General features: G+C 41.1%; 1 protein-coding gene across 7 annotated transcripts in view; it reads left to right on the forward strand.

The window, feature by feature from the left end:
* Positions 1 to 14,939, forward strand: part of LOC147421001 (uncharacterized) — a 68,368-nt gene extending 53,429 nt beyond the window's left edge. For 4 of the 7 annotated variants that reach the window (XM_086504097.1, XM_086504091.1, XM_086504092.1 and 1 more), the window contains 7 exons: positions 12,294 to 12,584; positions 12,660 to 12,802; positions 12,960 to 13,070; positions 13,215 to 13,354; positions 13,469 to 14,200; positions 14,282 to 14,412; positions 14,483 to 14,939. In XM_086504097.1, the coding sequence (XP_086360223.1) occupies positions 12,421 to 12,584; positions 12,660 to 12,802; positions 12,960 to 13,070; positions 13,215 to 13,354; positions 13,469 to 14,200; positions 14,282 to 14,412; positions 14,483 to 14,759 (1,698 nt within the window). In that variant the 5' untranslated portion in view covers positions 12,294 to 12,420 and the 3' untranslated portion in view covers positions 14,760 to 14,939. Of the gene's footprint in view, positions 1 to 11,983; positions 12,031 to 12,293; positions 12,585 to 12,659; positions 12,803 to 12,959; positions 13,071 to 13,214; positions 13,355 to 13,468; positions 14,201 to 14,281; positions 14,413 to 14,482 lie in introns of all 7 variants that reach the window. The other 3 variants (XM_086504096.1, XM_086504094.1, XM_086504093.1) reach the window with 1 other exon arrangement.
* Positions 14,940 to 26,124: the final 11,185 nt, after the last annotated feature.

Below are 26,124 nucleotides of genomic sequence, written 5' to 3' on the forward strand. Positions count from 1 at the left end.
AGCACGCCAAAAATTTGACGTGAACTTAACATCCCTACCAGAAACGATTGACTTTGGCAAAGCACAGAGGGAATACTGATGTTTAATGAACAATCGTGCTACATCTTGTGCAGTGATTGTGGCCTTACAAGGAATCAACATGCAAAATTTGCTGAAACGGTCAACAATTGTCAAACGTTGAGGGTTCCTTGAATGCAAACTAGGCGGAAGGCTAGCCACAAAATCTATAGAAATATCTTGAAATGGCCCGTCAGGAATGTTGGAATTAGGGTTGCAGAAAAACACACACAGCTTGGAGAAGACGAAGGAAGCTCAAGGCACACAATAGAGAGTGTGTTACTTAGTGTGCAATGGAAAGATAGATAGCCCTAGAGTGATGGGCGTATATACAATGCACGGGGGAAAAAACCTCTTAAAGAGGGAAAAAATGCCCCGGCGGTCCTAGTGTGTTTACACACATCACTACTACATGTATATGGTAACAAATCCCCCCTGGAGTGATGCGGTGAACGAGAGCTGGCACATGAGTAAAGGGAAGTGCCATGCCCTGAGGACATGATCAGTCCACAAAGGGGAGTAAGCCCAAAGCTTTGCGGAAAGCTTCAAGCTTCTCACGAGACAATGCCTTTGTGAAAAGATCTGCAAGGTTGTCCTGTGTTAGCACATAAGCCAAGCTGATCTCTCCTGCTGAGTGCCTCTCCCTGACATAGTGGTAATGCACCTCAATGTGCTTTGTGCGAGCATGAAAAACTGGGTTCCTCGCAACTGCCAATGCGCTCTGACTGTCATTGTAGATAGTGTTGGCAGTGTCCTGTCCAACACCCAAATCAGCCATAAGGCGTCTGAGCCATACACACTCAACCGTAGCTGTGAAGATTGCCCTGTACTCAGCCTCACAACTCGAAGTGGCCACAGTAGGTTGCTTCTTGCTCAACCAAGATATACATGAACTGCCAAGCATGAAACAAAAACCACTCGTGGACACTCGCGTGTCAAAACAACCAACCCAATCTGAGCCCGAAAAAGCATGTAAGTCTAGCGGCAATGATCCCCCCTTGGGATAAAACAAGCCAAGCAGGATTGTAAGTGCACTTTGCGCTAAAAGCCCATTCTGCATCAACATCAGCAACATAGTCTCCTTTCACAGAAGACTCAACAATGGCTGCATTTGTAGTGGAACCAACATTTGAAGTGGAACCACCCTCTTTCTTCTTAGCCTCTTTGGCCTTCAACTTAGGACACGACTTGATCAAGTGATCATTGGCTTTACAATAATGGCAATGCATCTTCTTTTTGCCCTTATCACCAGAATTGCTAGACGAAGTATTGCCAACAGAAGCATTAGGAACAGAATTTTTGCCACCCGTAGCAGAACCATAAGAAGTGGCTGCATTACTGTTACCACCCTTTCTTTGAGAAGCAATAAAAGCTTGTTCAACTGCACGCTGCCTAGTCCTGTTTTTTCTAGAAAGTGACTCTTGCAACAACAATGTGCATAATGTATCAAACTTGACAACTCCAGGATTTCCTTGGGTCATCAGTCTCCAAGTACTAGCAAAAGTCTGGTAGGAATCTGGTAAGGCATCAAGAACAGTCTGCACAAGGGAACTGTCTGAAATGACTTCACCTGTAGAAATAAGTTGCTCATTGATATCCTTGACACTAGCAAGAAAGTGTCCATATCATCTTCCTCATGCATAATCTCGATTCCAGCTCTTTACGCAGCAAAGCAATTTTAGTCTCATTGCGGCTTGCATAAAGACCTGCTAGAATATCCCAAGCCTGTTTTGCAGATTTTGCTGAACGGATGTGAGGAACAATGGTGCGCTTCACAGACAACGCAATCAATGCATGAGCCTACGCATCCTTAACATCCCAAAGAGCTTGTTCTGCCGTAGGCAAAACAACTCTAACAGCTGCAATCCTTGCAGCAAGACCTGCAACATCCTCAACATCGCCTACATCCTCAGAACCAGGACGTACATCAATGCCCTACACAATGTTCCAGATACCCTTTGACACAAGAACATGTTGCATCATATAAGTCCACATAGGGTAGTTGTCCCCATCCAACCTGTCCTCAGCAGCAAACATCTTGAACACATCTGTGTTGTTGTAAGCCATGGTAAATGTTGCACCTGATGTGAAAACTGCCCGAAAATAGGAGAAATGGAGCGGGAACAACCTGTGCTATATAGCACAAACCGTAGAAGACTATAAGGCACATGTTATGCAGAAAACGGCACTGACAGAAATTCTGCACAAAATGACGAAATAGCCTGTGCAGTACTGCCTGTAGTGGAAACGGAGGCCGAAATGAGCCCAAATCAAAATTCTGAGCAGACCATGCTCTTTGAGCTCTCCCAAAATATTTGTCGACCTGCGAACGCTCGCCAAAGATCACTGAAATCGGAGAAAGTGAGCAGGCGTGTGCTGGAGCAGTTGGCAACTAAGCCCGGGAGGACGTGACCTGCTCTGATACCAATTGTTGGAATTAGGGTTGCAGAAAAACACACACAGCTTGGAGAAGACGAAGGAAGCTCAAGACACACAATAGAGAGTGTGTTACTTAGTGTGCAATGGAAAGATAGATAGCCCTAGAGTGATGGGCGTATATACAATGCACGGGGGAAAAAACCTCCTAAAGAGGGAAAAAATGCCCCGGCGGTCCTAGTGTGTTCACACACATCACTACCACATGTATATGGTAACAAGGAATAGGCAGTGGTAGCAAGAGGGCTTGCTGCTTACCCCGAGGATCTTTTAATTTTTGACAAATGGTACACTGTGTGACATAACCAAACACATCTTTTCGCATTTTAGGCCAATAAAAGAATCTTTTGATTTTTTTCAAAGTGGTGTTCATTCCTCTGTGCCCACCCGTGAGAGAGTCACGAGCATCGTGCAATATGGCTGTCCTGAGAGAGGGCAATACACATAGACGGTGACGAAAATACAATAAACCTTCACGAATGAGATAGTTGCTAGGCCCTTGGGAAGCAAGAGCCTGCAACCATTGCTTACCAAACTCGGAATTTGTATATTGGTTCATGCTGTCGAAAGAGACACCTTGAATAGAAATTGTGGATCTTGACTCAAGAGCCAGGATTTGTCCTTTGCGACTTAACGCATCTGCAACAGGTTTAGCTTTGCCAGACACATACTCAATCAACCACCAAATTGCTCAAAAAATTGTGACCACGGTGCTTGGCGATCACTCCGATGTACACTAGGCATAGACTGGAGCCACTTGAGGGCTTGATGATCTGTGCGAATTGTGAACTCTCTACCATACTAAAAATGCTTCTAATGCTTGAGAGAGTGAATAACAGAAATTTCTTTGTCATAAATTGAATAATTCTTTTCGGCACTATTTAACTTCCGATTGAGAAATGCAACTGGACAGCCATGCTGTTGAAACACATCACATATGGCGACATTGCTCGTATCCGTCCATATCTCAAAGGGGTTGTCCCAAGAGCCAAGGATGAGACACGGCGCTTCTGTCACCGCAACCTTGAGAGCCGAAAAAGCCTCAACGGCTGTCTCGACCAAAACTACGCGCTGTCGGCGAGTTTTCACCCCTTTCAAAAATTCTGTCATGGGTGCGGCAATGCGTGCAAAATTCTTTATGTGCAAACTATATGCTTGACATAACCCAAGAAAAGAACGCACATCATATGCAGTTTTGGGCAATTCCCAATTACGAACCTGTTCCACCTTTGCGAGATCAAGCTTGACACCTTCTGTAGAAATGATATAACCCAGAAAAGTAACTTCAGTGAGAAAAAACTTAGACTTCTTAGCTGCAATGTACGTTGACACTCATCTAAACGGACTTAAACCTTTTCAAAGCATCCTTTCATGTTGTTTCCACGATGCAGAGAAAATGAGAACATCATCAAGAAAGATGAACACACATATACCAATCATATCGCCGAAACGGTCTACCATGAGACGGTTGAATGTACCCACGACACCTGTCAATCCAAAATGCATAACCGCATACTCCCAATAACCTCGCTCTGTGCGAAAGGCAGTCTTGTAGATATTGCCTTTGAATACCCTTACCTTCCACTTTTGAGATCAACCTTGCTGAAAACCTTTGCCCCATTGTCTCACAAGACGGGCACCACGTGCCAATAGAAAAGAATAGATTGAACAGAATTTTAGCACTTCAATAACAACTGAACTGAAAGAGAGAGACCACATGCGACACGGAGTGGCGGAATTCCACCCCAGAGAGTATTGGCCCAAAACCTTGGCGCCCCTTTGGGTATTTCTTTTTATTGCATCAACACAGTACAAGCCGGTGATAGCCATTTTTCGGCTCTCCATAATTGCCATAGTAAGTTACTCCACCCTACCAAATTCACCCGAACGCTATGGCTAACCCTACTATTTCACTGTACATAGGCATGTGTGAGTTAGGGGGCTTTTCCCATATCTTCTTAAAAACCCTCAGCTAGCTAGTCACTGGGCTAGTTGAGCCAAAAAAATAAAAAAAATAAAAAAATAAAAGTATATTATGGCCTCTTTGTGTGTAAATATTTCATTGTATATATAGCCTACATATAAGGATTTTTTATAATTATTTTGGTATTTTAATATTTCTACTTAGGTGTGTTTTATTAAACCTATGTACACCTTCTTTCATCCTCTTACACCATAATTATATTTTTTGCCAATATGTACATACTCTAACCTCATATTTTTCCTTTATACAAATCACTCCTACATTTTCACCCTCACCCTCGTGAAAACAAAAAATTGATTTCTACTCATTGGTTACGTTTATTATATTATTTACTTGCATACCTTTTCCTCTTTCACCCAAAATAATTCAAGGAGGGACCATATCATATGATTCCAATATCTTTCCATATCCATAACTCCTCCATATTTTTATTATTATTTTTATTCATTATTCTAACATCATGTGCTCATTGAGCTAAAGTCCATGAATAGTCCATACACTAGTCCCACCATGTATATATTTCTTTATTCACCAATAATCCTCCTCCATGCATGGGTCAAGGGCAACTTGGATGCTTTGTATTATAATATGACAAAGGAGGGGCTCACCCTTGGATGCATTGTACAAATTCAACAAAGGAGGGGGCCACTAAAAGACTTTTGCAGGCATAAAAACAGGCTTTTTGGTGATAATTTTGGCACCTTTCTCCACTCCGAATTTGGAGCGGTAGTCAGAAGAGAAAATGTAGCCCACGCTCTGAATAATCACCTCAAATTTTTTCATGATTTTTGGAGCTACCAGCGGTGAGCTATGATTGTTTGAGTGGATCTCACTCTGCCCACTTTTCTCACAAGTAGCCCTTAGTCTTCTCTCACCCTTTCACAGACCTACTCACTCTTACACATCCCTCCCTCTCCTTCCCTCACTCAAACCTGCAATTTCCATGGCTTCTCCCACCGTCTTCACCATTACCCTTCTCTCTCATCCCTATAGTTCTTTTATGAACCTCTACATACATACACCCTCTCCATGTCTCTCTCTATTGCTTCTATGTTACAATTTCATTTACCTCTCCTAAAAATATCTAAAATTCAGCATCTTAACCATGATAACTTCTGCAAATTGAGGATTTTTCATCAACAAATCCTCTTTTCATCGTGGTGGTCAACCGTGGCGGCGGCGTAAAGAAGCGAAGAAGAAGAAGAAGACCAGCGGTCATTTTTTCCACAATCTATACAAGGGTGAGTTCAAGCTTCTTCAAAGCTTCACCATCTCAATGATTCTCTTTTAATTCACCCCTCTTCCTTCATCAAATCAACTCATCCTACCCATTGTAAATGTATTACTAACAATTCTAGTGATTATTATCACTAACAACTAACTTCTCTTGTAAAAATGCACCCACACTATCAACATATGGAGTAGGCAACCGCACAAGTAAACCAAATTCACTCACTCCCATGGAAGTTTCTCTCCTTCACCACATCAATAATTCTCTTACTTGAGCCCACATCCATGTGACTCAAAGAGAAAAGAGAGACCCCATTATCATTTGAAATTCATAATCCTTGATCTTTCCTAATAAAATTGATTACGCTTAATCATAATCAAGGCTTCTAAAACCTATAAATAGAACCCATTCCGCCTTGTAAAAGACATCACTATACCATTGCACACTAGATTGAGCGTACCACACGCCAGTTCTATCTTGGTTGTAAAGAGAGTAAACTTTCTATACACCATCACCTTGGTGCATAGAAAAGCTTGAGCTAGTTTGAGTGAGTGCAAGTAGAAGATATTCTTCTTACCATTGTTGTATCTACCCCAACATCAATGAATTTGTAGTTTTGGGTGCAATTCATGTCCAAAGGCTCACGCTTCTCCTCCAATTTGGCTTGGCAAACTCATTCAACTTCATAAGGTGACTTGTTTCATTGAAGGTTGTTGTTTTGTTGCTTGTGATTCATTGGCTATTGTTTGGCTACCATTGTAAGAGGGTGGATGGTGAGAGGGCTCCCATAACCCTAAGACAATGTGCTAGTGATGCTATAACCAAATCTTGTCACTTGATTCCGCAAGCTCTAAGTTCCTTTTTTGTGCAAAATATAAAGTTGAAGCTAAGTTGTACACCATCTCTCTCTCTCTCTCTCTCTCTCTCTCTCTCTCTCTCTCTCTCTCTCTCGTGTTTTAGTGTGTGTGAGTGTTCCATTGGTGTTAGGGTTAGTGTAAATTCCTTGCTTGTTTGTGGGTTGCTCTAACGATTCTCCTCTTTTGCGTCCCAGTTCGCTCTTAAACTAGGTGGTGCCCCTTGTGTAGTTGGGATTTGGCTGTGGGTTTGTTGTTTTGGTTTGTGTTGTGTTGCGTTCCAGCCCCATTGAGCAGTACGGGAGCCTTGAAGGGTATCTAGAGGTTGCTCTTCTTGTTGCCCGCCCCGGACCGCCTCACCGGTACTCCAGACTCTGCACCTTCTCTAGGAAGCATGCGAGAGAATGAGCACTAACCTCATATTTAAAGGCCCTTGGCCTAAAAAGCAGTTTACATTAAAAAGCCTTCAAACATAAAAGCATCTGGTCCAAAAGCAAATCCAAAAAGCTGCAAGCGTAAATCACGGAAATCCGTACAGCCTGCCACGTCATCAACCAACGCTAAACACGGAAATCTATACAGCCTGCCACGTCACCATGTCAACGCAATTTTCGAAATTCTGTCACGTCATCAGTTTCTATGTGTGTGCGCAGGTTCTTCTTTATTTTAATCCTTTGTCACTTGGGGCCCCATCGAACGGGGTCTCCATAAGTTGGTAGGACTTCTTCTTTTGTAACTTGTTCTTCTTAGGGTTTAGGCCCCTCGGCCAACACCTGCAAGTTGGCTCCATTCTTATAGGGCTTTGACACGTCAGTAGTTTGTTATCTCTCCCCTTCTTGAAAGAGAGTAATCGTCCGCGATTACAACATATCTGCAAAACAACTCACGTTAGCTCATAAAAATTTCCGAGGGTCATTCCGAGGGACAATGAGTTTGCTCTTTTTATTAAGGAGTTAGTTTCTCCTTTATGCTCTTTTGATCAAGGAGTTAGCTTCTCCTTTCTGCTCTTTTGATCAAGGAGTTAGCTTCTCCTTTTGCCCAGATCGGAACTCTTGATATTCTGGCGTAGTAAAATTAGTCAATCACACCCAGACCGTATTGATCTTCCATGGGTGTCTTGATGCACTAAAAAATTACATACCTAGGCAATCTCATCCAATTAGGAATATTCAGTAATTGGCACATCACAATGCAACACAAATGCTCACAAATGCATGTTACAAGACATAGAAACATAAAGCCGCCGATGAACACCCCCCCCGCAAATAACCATCCAGCTCCGGGCCATGAGCTGTTCAACGACTCCCTCATCACTCCTCCTGCAAATAACCTAAAAAGGTCTGGGCCATGAGATATAGAGGCCTTTTACAACCAAACGCCCCCCAGACCGCAGCTTGCGTCGTTTGGAGGTGCTGAGAGTAACCACTGCTCAGACTTCTTAATACTCCCCTCGTAAATAACCATGCAGGTCTGGGCCATGAGTAACAACAACAATACTCCCCCCGTAAATAACCACAAGGGTCCTGGCCATGAGTAAAAACAACACTTTTTAATCATTCAATACTCCCCCCCGCAAATAACCACAAGGGTCTGGGCCATGAGTATGAACAAGCATTCTCAAACATCTTTTCTCACTACTCCACCTGGGAGTAAAATCACCAAGCATTGAAACCAGTATTAAAACTAGAGTCAAACAATTCAAATCGGCACCAAGACAGGTTCAAAACAGATATCATCCATTGCAAACACATTTCAAACAAAGCTTCAAACAATACTTTCTGAAACAAAGCTTAAAAGTATCTAACTATAGGACAACTAGAGAGTTCATTCAGGGTTTTGTTTGGACAACCGAACTTTGAGGACGACTGACTTGCCCTTCTGCATCACGGTGATGGTTCGGTTCCGAACTTGGAGAGTCGCATCATTCTTGTCATGCCAAGGCATGCCTAAGAGAACGTCACAATTGCCCAACTTCATAATGTGGAAATTGTCTTTTCCATGATAAGCTTGGATAGTCAGTGGAAGAGCACCAATGAGTGGCACCACTTTCTGAGTTTGCCCTGTGGCTAGCTCAACTTCAATTTCACCACTCTCTGCATCATAATTAAAGTCCATCTGCTTCAAGAATTGTGGATGGATGAAGTCCTCTGTAGCTCCTGGGTCAAAGAAAATTAGGGATTTCAAACCGTTGACTTTGTTATATGCTCGACACAGTTCATTTGTACTTTCAAGGTGTATGCCATAGATGTCAGGTACTAATCCAATGGCCGGTTTAGCTCGTTTGGCTGGAGATGGTCCTGGGTTTCTGTCGACCGTCGACGCGGAAGTGGGCTCCGCAGGACTGTTAGTGCGTTGGGGACAATCAAAATAGTTATGTCCTGTTTGAAAGCATCCAAAACATCAGCCTTCTTGTAGTAAGGTGTCTCGTTGTTGAGGTGTCAAACGAAGCCTTTGTGGTTGACTTTCACGAGATTCTCGAGAATTTGTTCGTTGTTGCCGAGAGTTGTGGTTAGTGGCCGGAGATTCTTCTGTGGTAAACTCTAGCTTTCCCTTCATCAGTTTGTAGCGGATTGCGGCATGGTCCATAAGTTCTTGCATGGTGGAGACTTGCTTGGATAGACAATATTCCTGCAATGGTGATGGTAGTCCAATGGTGTATCGCTCACATTGGGCCTCCAAGGGAACAGATCTAAAGAAAGACACGGGAAGGTACATGTCGAGAAACCTTTGGTTATATTTGTCCATGGTTTCGGTGGCAAGCATTTTCAAGTTGCCCCACTCTGCCAAAATCCGTACTTCAAACATAGAAGTCATGTAACTATGTGCAAAAACTGTCTTGAAAGCTTGCAAGGTCCTTGGAGCATGCAGTTGTGTCGCGATCAAACTTCACCATTGCATAGCATTATCTTTAAGAAATCCCACTGCTCGAGAAATCTTGGATTCTTCTATATAGTTTCCCAAAGCATAGATGTTGTCGAATTGCTGTAGAAATTTGAATGCTTTCTTGCGATCTTTCACCTCGGAAAAAGTGAAAAATTTAACTGTCGTGCCGTCATCTTTGAAATCTTTGGGTTAGTTAGGCGCATATCTCGGGTATGGATAATAAGGGTATCCATATGGGCTCCAACCATTGTAGCTTCCCAAGACGGTTGCACTAGATCGGGGTCAGATGGCTGCACCATATTCTTGAAAACTCCCCCGATCGAAAAAGACGGCTGAGAAGGTTGCCTATTGGAAGCTCTCGTACTTTCTGATGCCGGAGGAGGAGGTACCATCTGGGGCATCAGAGGGGGTAACATGTAGTTCAAAAATTGTTGAAAACTCTGCAGCATCGGAAGATTCTGCTGAGGATGCCGCGAAAGATTGTCGTGGAGTTCGTTGAGCAGAAACTACAAATATTCTGCTGAATCCATGAATTCCAAGTCTTGGGTTCTTTATGGCTTATGCCCTGTAAAACACAGTGATGAAGACGGGAGCGTGCCCGATGCGCGATGAAGTAAGGGTCGGGGTGGCTAATAAGCCCGGGGTTTCAGAAAAGCACATGCATGATGCTCTGATACCACTGTCACAAGACGGGCACCACGTGCCAAAAGAAAAGAACAGATTAACAGATTGAACAGACTTTTTAGCACTTCAATAACAACTGAACTGAAAGAGAGAGATGACATGCGACACGGAGTGGTGGAAATCCACCCCAGAGAGTATTGGCCCCAAACCTTGGCGCCCCTTTCGGTATTTCTTTATATTGCACCAACACAGTACAAGCCGGTACTCCAGACTTTGCACCTTCTCCAGGAAGCATGCTAGAGAATGAGCCCTAACTTCATATTTAAAGGCCCTTGGCCTAAAAAGCAGTTTACAGTAAAAAGCCTTCAAACTTAAAAGCATTTGGTCGAAAAGCAAAGCCAAAAAGCTGCCAGCGTAAATCAGAGAAATCCGTATAGCCTACCACGTCACCATGTTAGCGCAATTTTCAAAATTCTGCCACGTCATCAGTTTCTATGTGTGTGCACATGTCTTGCTTTATTCTAATCCTTTGTCACTTGGGGGCCCATCGAACGGGGTCCCTATAAGTTGGTAGAACTTCTTCTTTTGTAACTTGTTCTTAGGGTTTAGGCCCCTCGGCCAGCACCTGCAAGTTGGCTCCATTCTTTTAGGGCTTTGACACGTTAGCAGTTTGTTACACATTGAGCCTATCAAACAAGGAAATACTCAATGTGAGGCATCATAATTTTGTTCTTTACTGTCATCTTGTTCAAAGCCTTGTAATCAACACACAAACGAGACGAACCATCCTTCTTGCAGACAATTAAAAGAGGAGTAGCAAAAGGACTTACACTAGGGCATATGAATCTTGTGGCCACCAACTCTTTGAGTTGCCGCTCTAATTCTTCTTCTTTGGTCTTATTAAACGGTAGGGAGCCTTACTGACTGGCTGTGCCTCCTCCTTGAGTTCGATGCGATGGTTCTCCGGTGGCTCGGGAGGGAGACGGGGTGAAAGATCATTCTGTAAAAAGAGGTATTGATACTTGGTAAATAAACCTGAATACCTGTCTGGAGCCTTGAGACTCTGAGTGATTGGAGAGACATAAATGAATGCCGCTTGTCCTCCTCGACGTAATTCACGCTTTGCCTACACATGAGAAATGAGAGGTAAAGAATGAAGACTCTCCTCACCACGAATGATCATGGGAGAATCACTTTTAGCATTAGAGTGAGCGTATTGTCTATCCAATCAATGAGAGGGTTATGCTCACGAAACCATCTAATGCCCAAAATCATATCACATCGTGAGAGAGGAGACACGACAAATTTTCGATGGAAGGGAGCTTGCTGAACAGTGAATAACACATCAAGGCACTCTTACGTAATGAGAGAGTCCATACCAGGAGCGAAGCCCGATGCCTTGGAGAGGAGTTGTCTGGCTAACCTTCAAGCGGGCTCTCTCTACAAGAGAGTCGCCAATCACATCATGCATACTACTTGAATCAAACAATTTGACAAAATTCCGACCCTTCACATGACCATAACATTTAAAGAGAGACTCATCAATGTGTGTTAGAAATATGTGGAGAATCAGATTGGTTCACTAAAGTGCTTGTGGTAGATGTGGGTGCTTTGGGTTCTTTAGGTGGAACCAAATCACCTGTGAGAACAAAAGTTCACGTCGGTGACGATTAGCTTTTCTTTTTTGCTTTGCCTAAGTTTTCTCCAAGGCAAGCTTGATTTTTCATATATATTTCATCCATACTTTTCACATATCGATTTGCTTCAAAAATCTTATCTTTTTCGTATGCAAAATGGGATTATGCATTATAGACTTGGGTGTTGTGTACGCACCCCTTGTCATCCTTATGTGATTCCAAATTATCTTGGTAGACATGACCAGAACCTTACTTTGAACTTTATGGCATTAAGCAGGTAATATGATACCAAAAGAGTCAAGAGCTCAAGGATACCTTGAAGAGGTAAATTAAACCTATAGCCCTGAAGTCGGTTGAATTTTTTTCACTTTCTCATTTTCTCACTTCAAAACTTTTGACACGTAAAAAAGAAGTGTAAAAGACCATGCAAGAACAAAATTGAATGGTAAGGTCTTTCTCTCAAATTTTATTACAAAATGATGTGTTTTGTGCACTTAGGTTACAGTCCAGCATGAGAAAGAATTTCATTAAAAAAGTTGAAAATATGAAGCTTCTTTCATATTTTAAAGCGTGTGTTGTATTTTTAGGTTCACAATTCAGCATGGAAAGAAGAAGTTTTTCATTAGAAAAGTTTCTAATGTGGAGATTGTAGTGTATGAAGAGTTGAAGGGTTTGCAAGGCCAACAACTACTTCAACTCTATGACACTTTTTCCATGGAGGATGTGCACTATGGGATTTTCGAGTTTCATGATGTTTGCTCGAAGCAACAGATGAAAGGGGGATTTTTGGTGTTTATCACTTTGCTTTTGGAGCTACATCGATGGGGTTGGTTGCACAACAAAATCAGCCCTCAATGTTTTTGCTTTGCCAGTGATAGGTGAGTTTACTTTATCTTAATGATAGCAAAAGCAAATGTCTTTTCTAATATTGTTGACAAAACTTCTTTGTTTAGGTTTGTGATCTTGGATTTCCAAAATGCATCAAGAGTCGTAGTTCTTCACAGCAAAGTAACGGAGCCCAAATTTCGAAGGCCTTATTTGGAGGCAATCCCAAACAATATTTTTGCTGGTTGTTTTTTAGGCGATGTGATCTATGGTGCGGTAAATTTACACCTTGGTTATAATCCCTCTATTGGAACGGACATAGAGTCCTTGATGTATAGCATCATTGAGATGAGATATTGGCATGCTAAATATGATTCATTATGTAATGTAGTTCAATGGAAAATCTGAAATTTATTTGTTGTTTGAAGATATGGGAAGCAACTTCCATGGTGTTGCTTTGATAAGAACGATTGGAAAGACACAAAGAGAGATTTTTGTGTGTAATCTCAAAGCAGCTATGCTACTTGGTGAACTGCCTAGTAAGTGTTTCTTGTTCCTTGGCTTTTCATACAGTGCAATCTCGTAATTAGCATGATTATTGCGATAAGTATCATTTTGGTTTCAAAAACATCGTGGTTATGCATGCTTATGATATGTCGTCTACTTCATGTCTCTCCTTGTAGAGTCTGTTCAGAAGGAAACATTAGACTGGTGGTCTGATTTGGATTGGCTAAACCTTGGAGGAGTTCTATATGAGCTTGCTGTTTCCATTCACTCTTCAGATGAGACCTTGAAGGCTAAGAACGTCATAGATTTTATTCTGGTATGGAAATTTCATAAGACAGATGTATAGCAAGTTTGCTATTTGCTGCCCTAATGCTTTTGTTGCATGAAAAGCTAAAAGTAAATTGTATTGCTGGATAAATTCAACAAAAAGGATTGCCGTGTTCCAGAAATAATGACACATAATTACCAGTTATTGATCAGCCGAAGGTCAAAAGTAACAAGTGAAAGGATGGATGATGCATTTGCAACCAGTCGAGGTAAAAGAATAGAAACTCTGGGGAAGGAGTTGAATCAAAGGTTGTCTCAGGCTGACTTCTATGTAGGAGGAAGGGAGAGTGTAGGCCTTGATTCAGAGAAAGTAATTTCACTGGGAAATATGTTAACCAATTTTTGCTCAACTGGAGTAGAAAGTGAAGTCGCAAAGATGTTGGCACAGCGGCAACTCTTTGGTGGACCTGTGCACCTTGCTACAACCAGTAAAGCTTACTCCATGAGGAGGATTTTTGGAGATAAAAATGATGTTGTTACAGAAGTGGATCTGGTCGGGATAACCCAATATTCAGCCCTTGAATTTCTTAGAAAGCGGGGTAGTTGTCCTGACACCAGATTTTCTCCAGTGGATGTGGTTCAGGGTGTAGCAACAGATAGTTGTTGTTTACCTTATACAGAGGAGATGACTAATGTGATGCAAGGTTATGCTGAATGGAGGTTGTATGAGAAGCTTTATCCAGAGATTAAAGGAGTCTACGAGGGAAATGATTGCAATTGGGTGGTTTGTGAGGTTTCCATGTCAAAAAATATTGATGAATGCATGCGCAAGGTCTTGCAACTTGAGGCAGATCTCTTGGTTCTGCTATGCAACCTCCATGAGAAGAAAACTGAGGTTAGTATTGAGTACAAGAGTTGTGTTTAGATTTTTTTTTTCCACGATGTAAAATTTGATTTTCGTTGTGGTGTATTGTAGTTTTGCATCCATCCACTTCAGCTAGCAAAGATTCGTGTGTGGTGCTTGGTGGCCTTGCTATTGAAGCCCACTTTTTCTCAGAATATGGATCAGCTGATAAGGAATTGTATTTTCGAAATTCCCTGTTGCAGGTAAATGGATAGATTTTGTCTTGAGGCTCTGAAGGTTTGATACACGGTTCTAATGAGAGGTGTTGTGCAGAGTACTGATGCTTCAAGGGAGATTACTGTGGGGATTTTTCAGGAGTGAATACTTCCAGAGATCTTTCTCTCAAGTCCAAAACTGGGGCTTCAGCATGCAGAACTCGCTGAGGGATGTGAGTATGGAGGTGAATGTGACAGCTTCAGCTGTAGAGAGTCTTTTACTTGAGACTAAAAGAAACTCGGAGATATTGCTGGGACACACAAAGAAACTGGATGGATTATCTCAGAAGTTAGATACCTTGATGGGACATTTTGGGATACAAGTACCCCCTTGAGTCCTCATGTTTGTATAGTTGACTCAATGTGCTGTATCTTGTAACCTAGTCCTTGAGCCATCATTTTTGTGTAACTTGTATATCTTGATGTGCCTTGGGATTGTAATTTTTTGACCATCTCATCATGTAAACAACTCTTTTGAGGTGTTACTATACCAAAAATTGAGAGAGCTTGAGTTACCTTGCAAGCTATCAAATGCATTTCTTTGTCCCGACATTTCTTACTGGTAAATTTCGGGGACCTCTGCAATGAAGTTCTTGTATGAAACTACATAATATGGGATGATGTAAGCATGATGGCTGTTGCCTTTTCTATTGTATATGCATCTTGCAAGAATGCTTGTTTCTGTTTTTCTAACTGGCTGCAACATTAAATAAGTTTCCATTGTTTTAAGGGTGAAGTCGTAAGGTCATTCCACTGACGGGTGAAGTAATAACCAAGAGCAAGAAGCCATTGGGCCAAGACAAGGATGCGGGCACCAATACATAGAAGGAGAGTGTCCGCCGGATGAAGGGAGATGCTGCGTGATTGGGAACAGAGCCCTTGAGTGTGTGTGAGAGCCATTGGCACCTTTCTAGTTCGTATCCTTGAGGATAATTTGTATGGGTAATCATCAGTATTCAGCTTTGGGTTTGGGCCCATCTGTAATTTGATTCTTTGATTAATACAAATATCTAGAGCACATTCTTCTTGCCTTGTCTCATCTGAATTGTCTGTGGAACCTTGAGTGACGGGTATAGCCAGAGTGCTTTTACCAGGGTCGACGTAACTATTGTCTCAGTAGGTAATCCAACTGTTGTCTCAATATAGGTAACTCTTCTGAGTTCAACATTGGTGATCTTGTTGGGGATAGTTCAATGAAAGAGTCCATGGAAGGACACGCAAACAATCAGTCAGGGCCAGTTCAAGGGCGAACCAGAAGACAGGTCCAAGCACGGCACCTCTTCATAAGAAGAAAGGGGGAACCATGACGAGGAAACTCATGTGGGTGAACTGGTGGATTAGGAGGTGGAGGTTCTAGAGCTCGAGGATTTGAGGAGCACGGACACTTCAGACATAGACGAAGATCGGAATGATCAGCCTGGACAAAGAATTGGCAACGATCCAGGGAGGAAGGCCACTAAAGACGTGAAGCTGAAGGGACCCTGGGAACTACCCAGAGCTGACTGGAGAGTCTGTTTCCCACAGACCCTAAGGAGAGCTGCACAAAAATGGTACTGCTACTACCCACATGAGAGTATAAATTGATGTCGAAGGCCTTGATCCAACCCTTAGAAGCTCGAAGAAGAAAAACAGCTGGGAGTCATAAATTTCTTGTAAAATCCATTTTTGAATGGCTATTTTGCAATGGCAGTGTTGTAAATTCTTTCTAGTGTATAAAGAAGCCAAGTTGGGCTAGAGCGTGAGTTCCAAGTTGTAAGTTGTGAGCCAAAAACCCAATGTAAGAATTGTGTCCAAACAGAGTTTCCCTCTTGCTTTTGCAAGCTTCCAACACGTCTCCGATGGTAAATTGCAGATTCCCAATCTACACGCGTTTCTCTATCATTCAATAGTGTTCTCTATTAGCTTGACAACCTAGTAGATTCCATGGCTTGATCGGGTTGAGTTCTCCATTGCACATTCATAGGAGAGTTCTACTTATCTTTGCTGCATGGATATGATGGGTTTGACTCATAGCATTAGGGTGTCCTAGAGAGGTAGTTTTTGCACTTTCCATTTGCGCCCTTGCCAATAAATCAGATCTAAAAGCAATTTGAAAACACTCTCACAAATAGTGATCAAAAGAACTTTTTGTTGTCACATGCATTTCATCAATCAGGTTGGCTTTTGCATTGTTGATTTTGTTGCAATTTAGTTGTAAGCTCTTGTTCGTAGGTTGAGCCTTTGCTGGTTGTAGTTGAGACATTTCTCCGATTTGATTTTGCTTTTTCATTTTTGTGATTCTCTTTTGGTTTTGATTTGACATTTAAATTAGTTTGATTTTGGCAATTTTATGGTTTTGCATTGGTTTGTACTGTAGTGTAGTCATTTTGCATTTTGCATAACATTGTGCCTTGAGAAAATTTCCATATGCTTGGGACATAAACCCTGCATTTTGAATGTCAAATGATGTAAATGTGCATGCACTAAAGAGGCTTTTGTACTAATCTTTTGATATTAGTTTTTCTTTGTCAAGAACCACATTCCATACACCTCAAACAGCAACGTATTGTAAGATCCATTTTCCCTTGCTATTTGGACAATCCAAAATAAAAAGAATGAGCTCTCTCATATTGGGATTGCACTGGTTCAAATTGACCCAGAATTGGTTAGAAGTCTTTACAGAGGGTAAGAAACATACTTCTATATCTAGTTTTCTAGAAGAAATAGTGAATTAGCATGCGAGTACTCCATATCTCAAAATAGAGAGTGTGAGGCTCCACAAAAGGAAGTTAGACATGCATAAGAGAGATAAGATTGCACAAAAAAGTTTCCAATGTGCTTTGACTACAAGTCTCAAAAAGCTATGCAAGATTACAATCTCCCTTTCAAGGAATGACTTTTATATAGATAGTTTTGGAGGGAATAAGTGGTTAGGTACGCCTTTAAGGTTGATAAAGCATAACGAGATTGAGTTTAAGGTATTTTTGCAGGGAAATAGAAGTTAGGTACCTTCCACACAAGAAGGGCTTAAAAAGTACGTGGGACAAGGCTAGTTAAAACGGTTAAGCATGATGGATGCAAGGGATGTCATACATTGTCTAGCAAAGAGCATGATTGTTTACACCAAATCAAACAGAAGGGGGAGATTACTCATATTGCAAGAAAGTTTTACTAGTAGTCGATTAATAGATTTAGTTAGTCCATCCAAAGTTAGCAAAAGGGATATTTTGTTGAAGACATTGCAATTATCTTCGTTCCATTAGAGGCGTTACTCGATTAAAGCATTCATTAAAAAAAAAGTCTTAATGGATGCAAGTGTAATGGGAATTGGGTGTAGAGGTCAGGTATGATTAAACATTACTAAGGGAACAAATAGGGGTTAAAAGTTGAGGGACAAGTTATAAGGATTATTTGGAAAGGCCATTTGCTCTTAATATAGCAAGTAAGGGTTACCTCAGGCAACCACAATTGGTGAAGAGGAGAGTTATCAAAGTAGGTAGTCATATAAGAGATAGTTTGATGAAGAGAACACTTAAAGGTAAAAGGCATTAAGGGAATGGGAAGATAATAATAGTTAGCGATAAGGGAGCCCCATTGTGTTTAGGTTCTACAAAAGTGTTTAGAAGGGTTGCTTGAGCGTCCAAGAGATCAATTCTTTGAGCAAGGGATATCAATTTACGTGAGAAGGTTGTGGTTGGGAAAGGGGGTCCCTCTATGTAAAGGGGAGGCTGCAAGCATAAATAGAAGTTGCAAGGGGAAATCTAGTGTAGTTTTGAGGTCTTAGAGTTAGGAAGACCCATTTTAAGGAATTTGGTAGGGCCATAAATCTATGCATTTAGATTTGGGAATGGCAAGCTAAATACAACAGATATTTGGATGACAATATCGCGCTTGGGTAGTGGTGGTCATGTCTCTTGATGAAGGCTGGTCATGCATCCTTTGGGTGAAAATGATTTTGCATCACACGCTTGCAAGGGTGAAAAATGCATATAGGGTTGTTACAATGCTGCCATTGTAGCAAGATCCTTCTAGGTTAAGGGGAGTGCACGATTGTGGGGAAGTGGCGGTCATGTCTCCTTTGGGTGAACAAGGTTCTATATCACACGCTTGCAAGTGTGAATCTGATGCATATAGGATTGTTACAATGATCCCATTGCAAGATTCTTCCAGGTTAAGAGGAGTGCAGTATTGCAGGAAAGAGACATATGTTACCACATACATGGTACTTATGTGTATGACAACACCTAGGAACGCTAGGGCACTTTTTCCCTCATTACAAGGTTCTATCCCCCGTGCATTGTATATATACCCATCACTCTAGGGCTATCTTATTTTTTATTTGTACAGTAATCGATATACTCTTTATTGTGTGGCTTGAGCTTCATCTTCTCCAAGCTTTGTGTGTGTCTTGCAACCCTTAATCCAACAATATTATTGTTCTTGGTATCATAGTAGGTTGCACCCTCCATTTACTATCCACGACACCCCCTCGCTCGCATCCTCTAGTTTCTGTGAGATTTGGCAAGTGTCAATAGATATTCTAATAATTTTACTAGTACTGTTGCCAGCGTCTCCTTGGTCACGACCTCCATTCTCACCATAGGCAACTATATGCGCAGACAATTTTGTCCTTTTGTGCAACTTCTCTAGCAATGTCAAGTTTTTGCAGAAGAGGCGCCTTGTAGTTCCCTGTGGGTTGTGCTATATATAGCACATGTCTCTCCTACATTATTCCTCTTTAGGGCAATTTTCATCTCACGTGCAATCACTTGCTATGATTGACAATAACAAAGATGTGTTGAAGATGTTTGTTCTTGAGGAAAAATGGATACAAATTACCACCTAATGTGGGCTTACATGATGAAACACATCCTTGTTTCCAAAGGCGTTTAGAATTTCGTGCAAAAGCATTGTTGTACGTCCACCTTCTATGGCTACATGTTCTATTAAGGATATTGTACATCCTAGGAGATCTGTTGTTGCTAAAGTTGTTTTGCTTATAGCTGAGCAATCTTGATGGGACATGGAAGATGCACACATTCATGCATTGATTGCATTATTTGTGACGCTTATTATTAATCCTCATATTGCTCCAACAAATCAACAAAACATGCTTGAGATACTTTGGCTGGTCTTTATTTGTTGTATTGAGGCAAAAATGGATGTCTTTGTAATAATCTAGAGTCAAACAATATGAAAGAAAAAGATTTCCATCTCCCTCTCGCTGATCTAGAGTTTATATATGGCCAAGAAGAAAGAGAGAGAAAAGAAAGTGAAGTGGACACATGACTGAAGCTGAGGGCACTTCCACTACTATGCCAATCCCACAAACCTCTACAAAACTATTATCTCCTATTCAAGAAGATACTCAAGAAAATATGTAAGAAGAAGCTACCTAAGAGCTTCCCAGGTTCCACAAAGATGGGTGTGCCAGAGATTACACAAGTCGAAGAAAAGACAGAGGAGCAAGTGCCTGCAGGTCTAGAAGCTGACAAAGAAGAGAAAGATCCTAGAAAAAGTACCAAATAGGAAGAAGCTAAACAAAAGAAAGAGGTCAAAGGATTGAAAAGGCAAAAAACCAGAAAGAAGAAGAGAAGGTAGAGCTTATAGGATGCAATTAAAGAGTATACTTAGTTTTCCCACCATGTCATTAAATAGATGAAGGCTGAAGTATATGCATGAGGAATTCAATGCTCTTCACAAAAAATCTCAAGCAGAAATGAAGAGCTTGCAAGAGGCAAATAACAAGCAGATGGTTGAGCTTACTTATCTCACCATGCTGGTAGGAAGCTAACATCAGCAAGTCAGGGCCAAGAGAAAAGCCTCCAAGAATTGAATACAATGATCTTGGACACTAATGCACATGCTCAATGGCTACAGATGCAGGTAGATGTTGGTAACATCCAAGTGACTCAAGCTAAAGCATGACTAAAAGACCAAAAAGAGGTCTTAGACATGCTAGGGACAAATCCGACCGTCTTGACTCTCCAAGGATTTGACCTCGCTTATCAAGCTATGCAAAAAATAAATAAAGGTTTGGAGACAAAAAAAAAGCTCTAGAAAATGCAAAGAAGAGAAATATCACTTATTTTTATGCACAAGGAAGAAGAATATCAGAAATAGATTGCCAAGCTTCAAGAAGACCTACAGGTGGCTCAAGTGTAGCTTAAGCGAAAACAAGCTATCATAGAAGAAGAGGTAGCATATTCTTGGCTCCGCTTAATGTTCAAGTGAAAGTAGTGGTTATCACGAATGGAAGATGTATTACTCATTGTAAGTAATGAACACATAGAAAGTATAATGGAGATAACGTAGTAGCAGAACAAGGGCATTAGAGAAGAAGAGAGAAAGCTCGCAAAAGGTGAGAGAAAAAAGAGAGATTGAGTGATTCAAAAACTATTTGCCACCAAGTGAAGCAAATGAGAACAAATTTCGGGGTGAGCCGTAAAGGAATGTGAAGAAAATGATATCTTTTTGAATATTTAGAGATATGTACCTAGAAACGCTTTAGATTGCGTAGATATGCTTCAAATGACCAAAACGGGCAAATTTGGAGCCGTTTTGACCATAAACGGCTCTGCTAATTAGTAAGTTAACCAATTCCTTACACAACCCTTTTTGGGTCGTTTTTGGCCCTAATGTGCATGTAAATAGTGTTGGAATGTCTAAGCTGAGAAAATATACATAGCACCGCCGAAGGTGGGCACCGTTGTACTAGTAGTTGGTATTAGTTCACTGGGCAAGATAATGCACCAAAAAGCACATTCTTTTTATGTAAATATATTCTCCATTTTGTGCATAACGATAGCAACAATATAGCTTACAATTGAAATCCCACAATCTTTTTTTGTTTGCCATAAAGTTGTGAGTGGATGTATTAAATTCACAATAAACAAATCCCACAATTTTACTCACACTCTATTTTTTTCCAACACAAATAAACCACCCCTTCTCCCCATATCTCTTCCCCTATCCGTACATGGCACCTCGCTGAGATTCCCTATATAAAAAAATGCGTCCAAATCATTGGTATGTTTAAACAATCACCATCCTTAGCTTTCCCTTTTTCCTTCTTACCTTCTCTACATGGCATCTCAATGAGATTCCCTATAATAAAAAATGTGTCCATAATCTGATTGGTATATATGGGCTCCTTTTTCCCCATTTCATCAGGTGGAATCCTTAAAGATTCCCATAGGTTGCCCTCGTGGCATGTTGCAAACATAAAGTCTTAATGCATAAGGATGCCAAATTGGTCTCACAACATTAACATTCCCACAAGGCCTTCCATGCTAGCCACTCCACCGGTAGCATGTTCTTGTCATACTTGCAAGCCCTTGTGCTAAAAAAAAAAACGCATTCTTGCCCCCCTTCTCTCTTGCATTGGGAGCTATGCTAGGTGTTGACTCCCAAGGGCTGCTACCTGCCTTATGTTGATTTTGTATCACCTGCATCGTCTTTTTGTTTGCCCACCATTTGGCCATTGTCTTCCCACGTGCCACCTGCCATACCTCTTCTCTCAGCACCTTATCATGACATACTTGGCAATGCTTTTCTTTTCCTTTTTCAATGAAAATGGGGCATCTACAAAGATTCTCCTTAAAAAAGGCCAATTCGAGAATTAGGACCACATACTAGTGGAAAATGTTAGTCATTGATTGTAGTCTAGAGTATACAAGGTAATGTGAGACTACATATATAAAGAAAATACTGGTCGCAACCATTGTGCTAAGTGACTGACTTTGCTGGTTTTGGTGGAGTCTTGGGTACCCAAGTGTCCAAAAGGAAGGTATTCCGACATCTAGGAGCCCCTATGGGGGTGGACATTTCTCACAAACAAAGGCTCTTGTGGGTTATGGAGCAAGTCAAGATTAAGATGCGAAGATGGGAGTATGTGCTTCTCCCCTTCTCGAGGAGAGTGAATGCTATCAATTTGTTTATGCTACCATATATAGCTTTTAATGGTCCATTGCTTAATCTAGATAAATGCAATTGGAAAGAGTTTTTGAAAGAAGTAAAGAGATTTCTTTGGAAGAAAAACAATTAAGATGCAACAACCAGGCTGCATTGCAAATCAATGGATTGTGTAGTAGGTCTACGGTCATGTAGTAGGTCTCAGGCTGCGTAGCAATCCTGTGGCTAGTAGTGGAGTGAGTGGTTGATAGTTGAGGGTTTCTTTGCTAGAGGCCATGGGTGGGCTTGCTTTCAGCTACCATTTCTTTTGGTAGTTGGGGCTTCTTTGTCATCGAGATTTTGGGAGTCTACTTACTATATCTAGGAGCCATAACATATCTTACGTAATCTACTCACCATTTCTACTCTTGTAGGCTTTTCAGGTTCAACTTCAAAACTCTCTGGCTATTTCATGTAGACGTCTTCTTCTAGATTCCCATGAAGGAAATCCATGTTCACATCCATCTAGATAAGTTTTATGTCCTCAGTGGCTACTAGTCCAAGCACAAGATGCAATGTAGTCATCTTAACTACTAGAGAGAATATCTCATTAAAATCAACACCTTTCTTCTACCCTAATCCTTGAGCAACCAATCTAGCCTAACACTAGGCTTGGCATCTTTTGCCATGTATTTCTTCTTATACACCCATTTGCAAAGCAAGGATTGTTTGCCCTCTGACAACTTTGTCACTTCGCATGTCTTATTTTTCATAATTGAGTTATAATCCAATTGCATTTCTTCCTCTCACTTCATGCTATCTTCCATCCAAACAGCCTCTTGGGAGTAGGTAGGCTATTTACACGAGTGACCAACTAATAGTCTAACCCTGGCTAAAAACAATGAGGGGCACAAGATACTTGTGTAGGTCTCCTCACTATTTAATTGCAAGACTATACACATAATTTATCATAGTTTGGTTTCTTGCTAGTCCACACCTCCTACAAGGTCTTATAGTTCAATGGTATACTAGGCGAATGATTGATGATGTAAACTGCTTCATTACAGCCTCTCCCCAAAACTCTAGAGGTAAGTTTTCCATAGACAACATGGCTATGAATCTCTCTTGAAGTTTCCTATTTGTACTCTCAGCTATACCATTTTGATCAGGTGTGTATGGCACATTAAATTCTCTTTTGCTACAAAAATTCTTGAACTCAGTGTGAAGACATACTTCCTCAGTGTTAGTGCACAAAGCCTTCAACTTCTTGCCTAACTAAGAATTTTGGAAATGTAGAAAAAACCATGTTTCCTCTTCAAGAGATAGACCCACACCTTTCAAGTAGAGTCATCTATGAATGTTAGGAAATATAATGCCCCCCCTAGAGATGTATGTGGCTTAGCCCACATAGATCATTGTGTACCAAGTTTAGAGGGTTTCCTAACTCTATTCAATGGCAACGTGGTAGCCCTATTCTTTTTGCTATAAATGAAATGCTCACACAAACTAGAATTACAATAATTCAAGATAGGTAAGTAGCCCAAATGCTGAAGTTATCTCATTCCTTTTGGACTCCACCAAGCTAGCTTTGTCACAACTTAGTAAAAGGCATCTTAACAACCTAAATGTGGAATTCTCTTTCACATAGGAGACATACAAAGAGTACAATGAGCCAGATTTTTGTCCTTTCAAGATGATCAAAGTCCCCTTGCAAAACATCTAGAAACCAGTGTGCCAAAAATTGTCGTATATCTCAAATCATCAAGATAACCTGTTGACACTAAGCTCTTAGTCATTTGACACTAAGCATAAATTTAGTGTCATTATGCATGCATAACTTCACGTCTCCAATTCCACAAATGTCAAGCTAATACTGGTTACAAAGCTTGACCAAACCATGCATAGAATTATAACTGAAGAACCATTCCCTCTAGGAGTAACATGGAAATAGGCATCCGACTCAACGATCTAGTTTTATGCATAAAACTCATCAAGAGCCAATAATACATACAACTCATCAAGAGCCAATAATACATCTAGAATAAAATCAATAGTGAACATCAGGATGTCTAACAATCGTGGCACATCAGGAACAAGCTCAATTAGTGAAGACTCAACTACATTGAGCTTCTCAACCTTCACAATGATCTTTGAAGGATCAAACTTCACAATGTCTTTACCCTTTTCACATTGCAAAATGCAACAATCTTTCTTCAAATGGCCTTTCTTGTGCAATGATAGCATTCCATATTTTGCATATCACATCCATGACTCTTGCTACAAGAATTCTTGCGATCCTATGATTGACCACGACTATGACGGTGACCTCTTTGCCTAGGATGACCATCACTAGCCATATATGCATCACCATGCCCACTAGTATCAACAGATTGACATCTAATCTCCTCCGTGAAAAGAGCATTAGTAACATCACAAAAAACAAGATTTCCCTTATGGATGGAGTTACAAATGGAAATATTAAATGTGTCACATGATGCAAGCAAAGAACAAAACAAGAAAATTTCATGACTACTGTAAGACTGGGTAGGCCAAGGGCCAGGACGGACATGCAATCAAAGGGTGCCTGTGACCTCTTTGCCTAGGATGACCATCACTAGCCATATATGCATCACCATGCCCACTAGTATCAAGAGATTGACATCTAATCTCCTCCGTGAAAAGAGAATTAGTAACATCACAAAAAACAAGATTTCCCTTATGGATGGAGTTACAAATGGAAATATTAAATGTGTCACATGATGCAAGCAAAGAACAAAACAAGAAAATTTCATGACTACTGTAAGACTGGGTAGGCCAAGGGCCAGGACGGACATGCAATCAAAGGGTGCTATATTTGGATGGCTACAAGCCTATATATAGCAAGGTTGGGTGGTGAATTACATGGTCCAATGCCCCATGTTTTAAGATTGTTATCAGAGCTTAGGGGAGAGGGAAGAAGGGCAGTAGGGAGTAGAAGGCTTTGTATGGTGCATGCATGGTCTCCCTCTCTCTCTCTCTCTCTCTCTCTCTCTCTCTCTCTCTCTCTCTTTCTATCTCCCTCTACATAGCAAGGTTGGGTGGTGAGTTGCCTCGGGGCGGTCACTTATCAAAAGCTTCCTATATCACGTGCGTTCAAGAGGTTATTAATAATACCTCAATATACATACTATGTTTACACTACGTGCCTATTTAAAAAACCCCCACCCCCCTCTGTATGTATACATTTTGATACATTTTGATCTTTTAATAATCCTCTCCGGTTAACTCACGTGATAGCATACACATTCTAAAAAGTGACCGCCCCGGGTGAGTTGCATGGTCCAATGTCCCACATTTTTAGATTGTTATCAGAGCTCAAGGGAGAGGGAATAAGGACAGTAGGGTGTTGTGGGACGGGTGTCTAACCTCACTCCTATCTTATTGAAGACGTAGTGAGAACCACGACTAAATTGTCAATCCATGGGACGAAGCTGACTTGACTAGTGCATAGAGTCTACAAGAGGTGGTCAATCTCTTGGAAAACAACAAACAACTTGCATCTAACTCAAGCTCCAATCAAGTGACTGAAATCATCAAAAGCCAGTCGGGCATCGGCAAACAAATCACATCTGTTACAACATCAAATGACATCCAAGCGTAATGAAACTCCTAGGACATGTTTATAAGACCTAAGCACACATGCTTGTGGTCTCAATTCTCACTTTAGGTCAAGTGCAAAAATCGCGATTATTAACATCAGTGGATTTTTAATCTAGTTGTTTTTGACCCAGAATGCATCTAAATGCTTAGCAATGATGCCCCAATATCTCGCCTGTACTTATTTTTTGA

The sequence above is a fragment of the Adiantum capillus-veneris genome, chromosome 28, assembly GCF_014529385.1.
Source record: "Adiantum capillus-veneris isolate H3 chromosome 28, ASM1452938v2, whole genome shotgun sequence".
Taxonomy (NCBI): Eukaryota; Viridiplantae; Streptophyta; class Polypodiopsida; order Polypodiales; family Pteridaceae; genus Adiantum; species Adiantum capillus-veneris.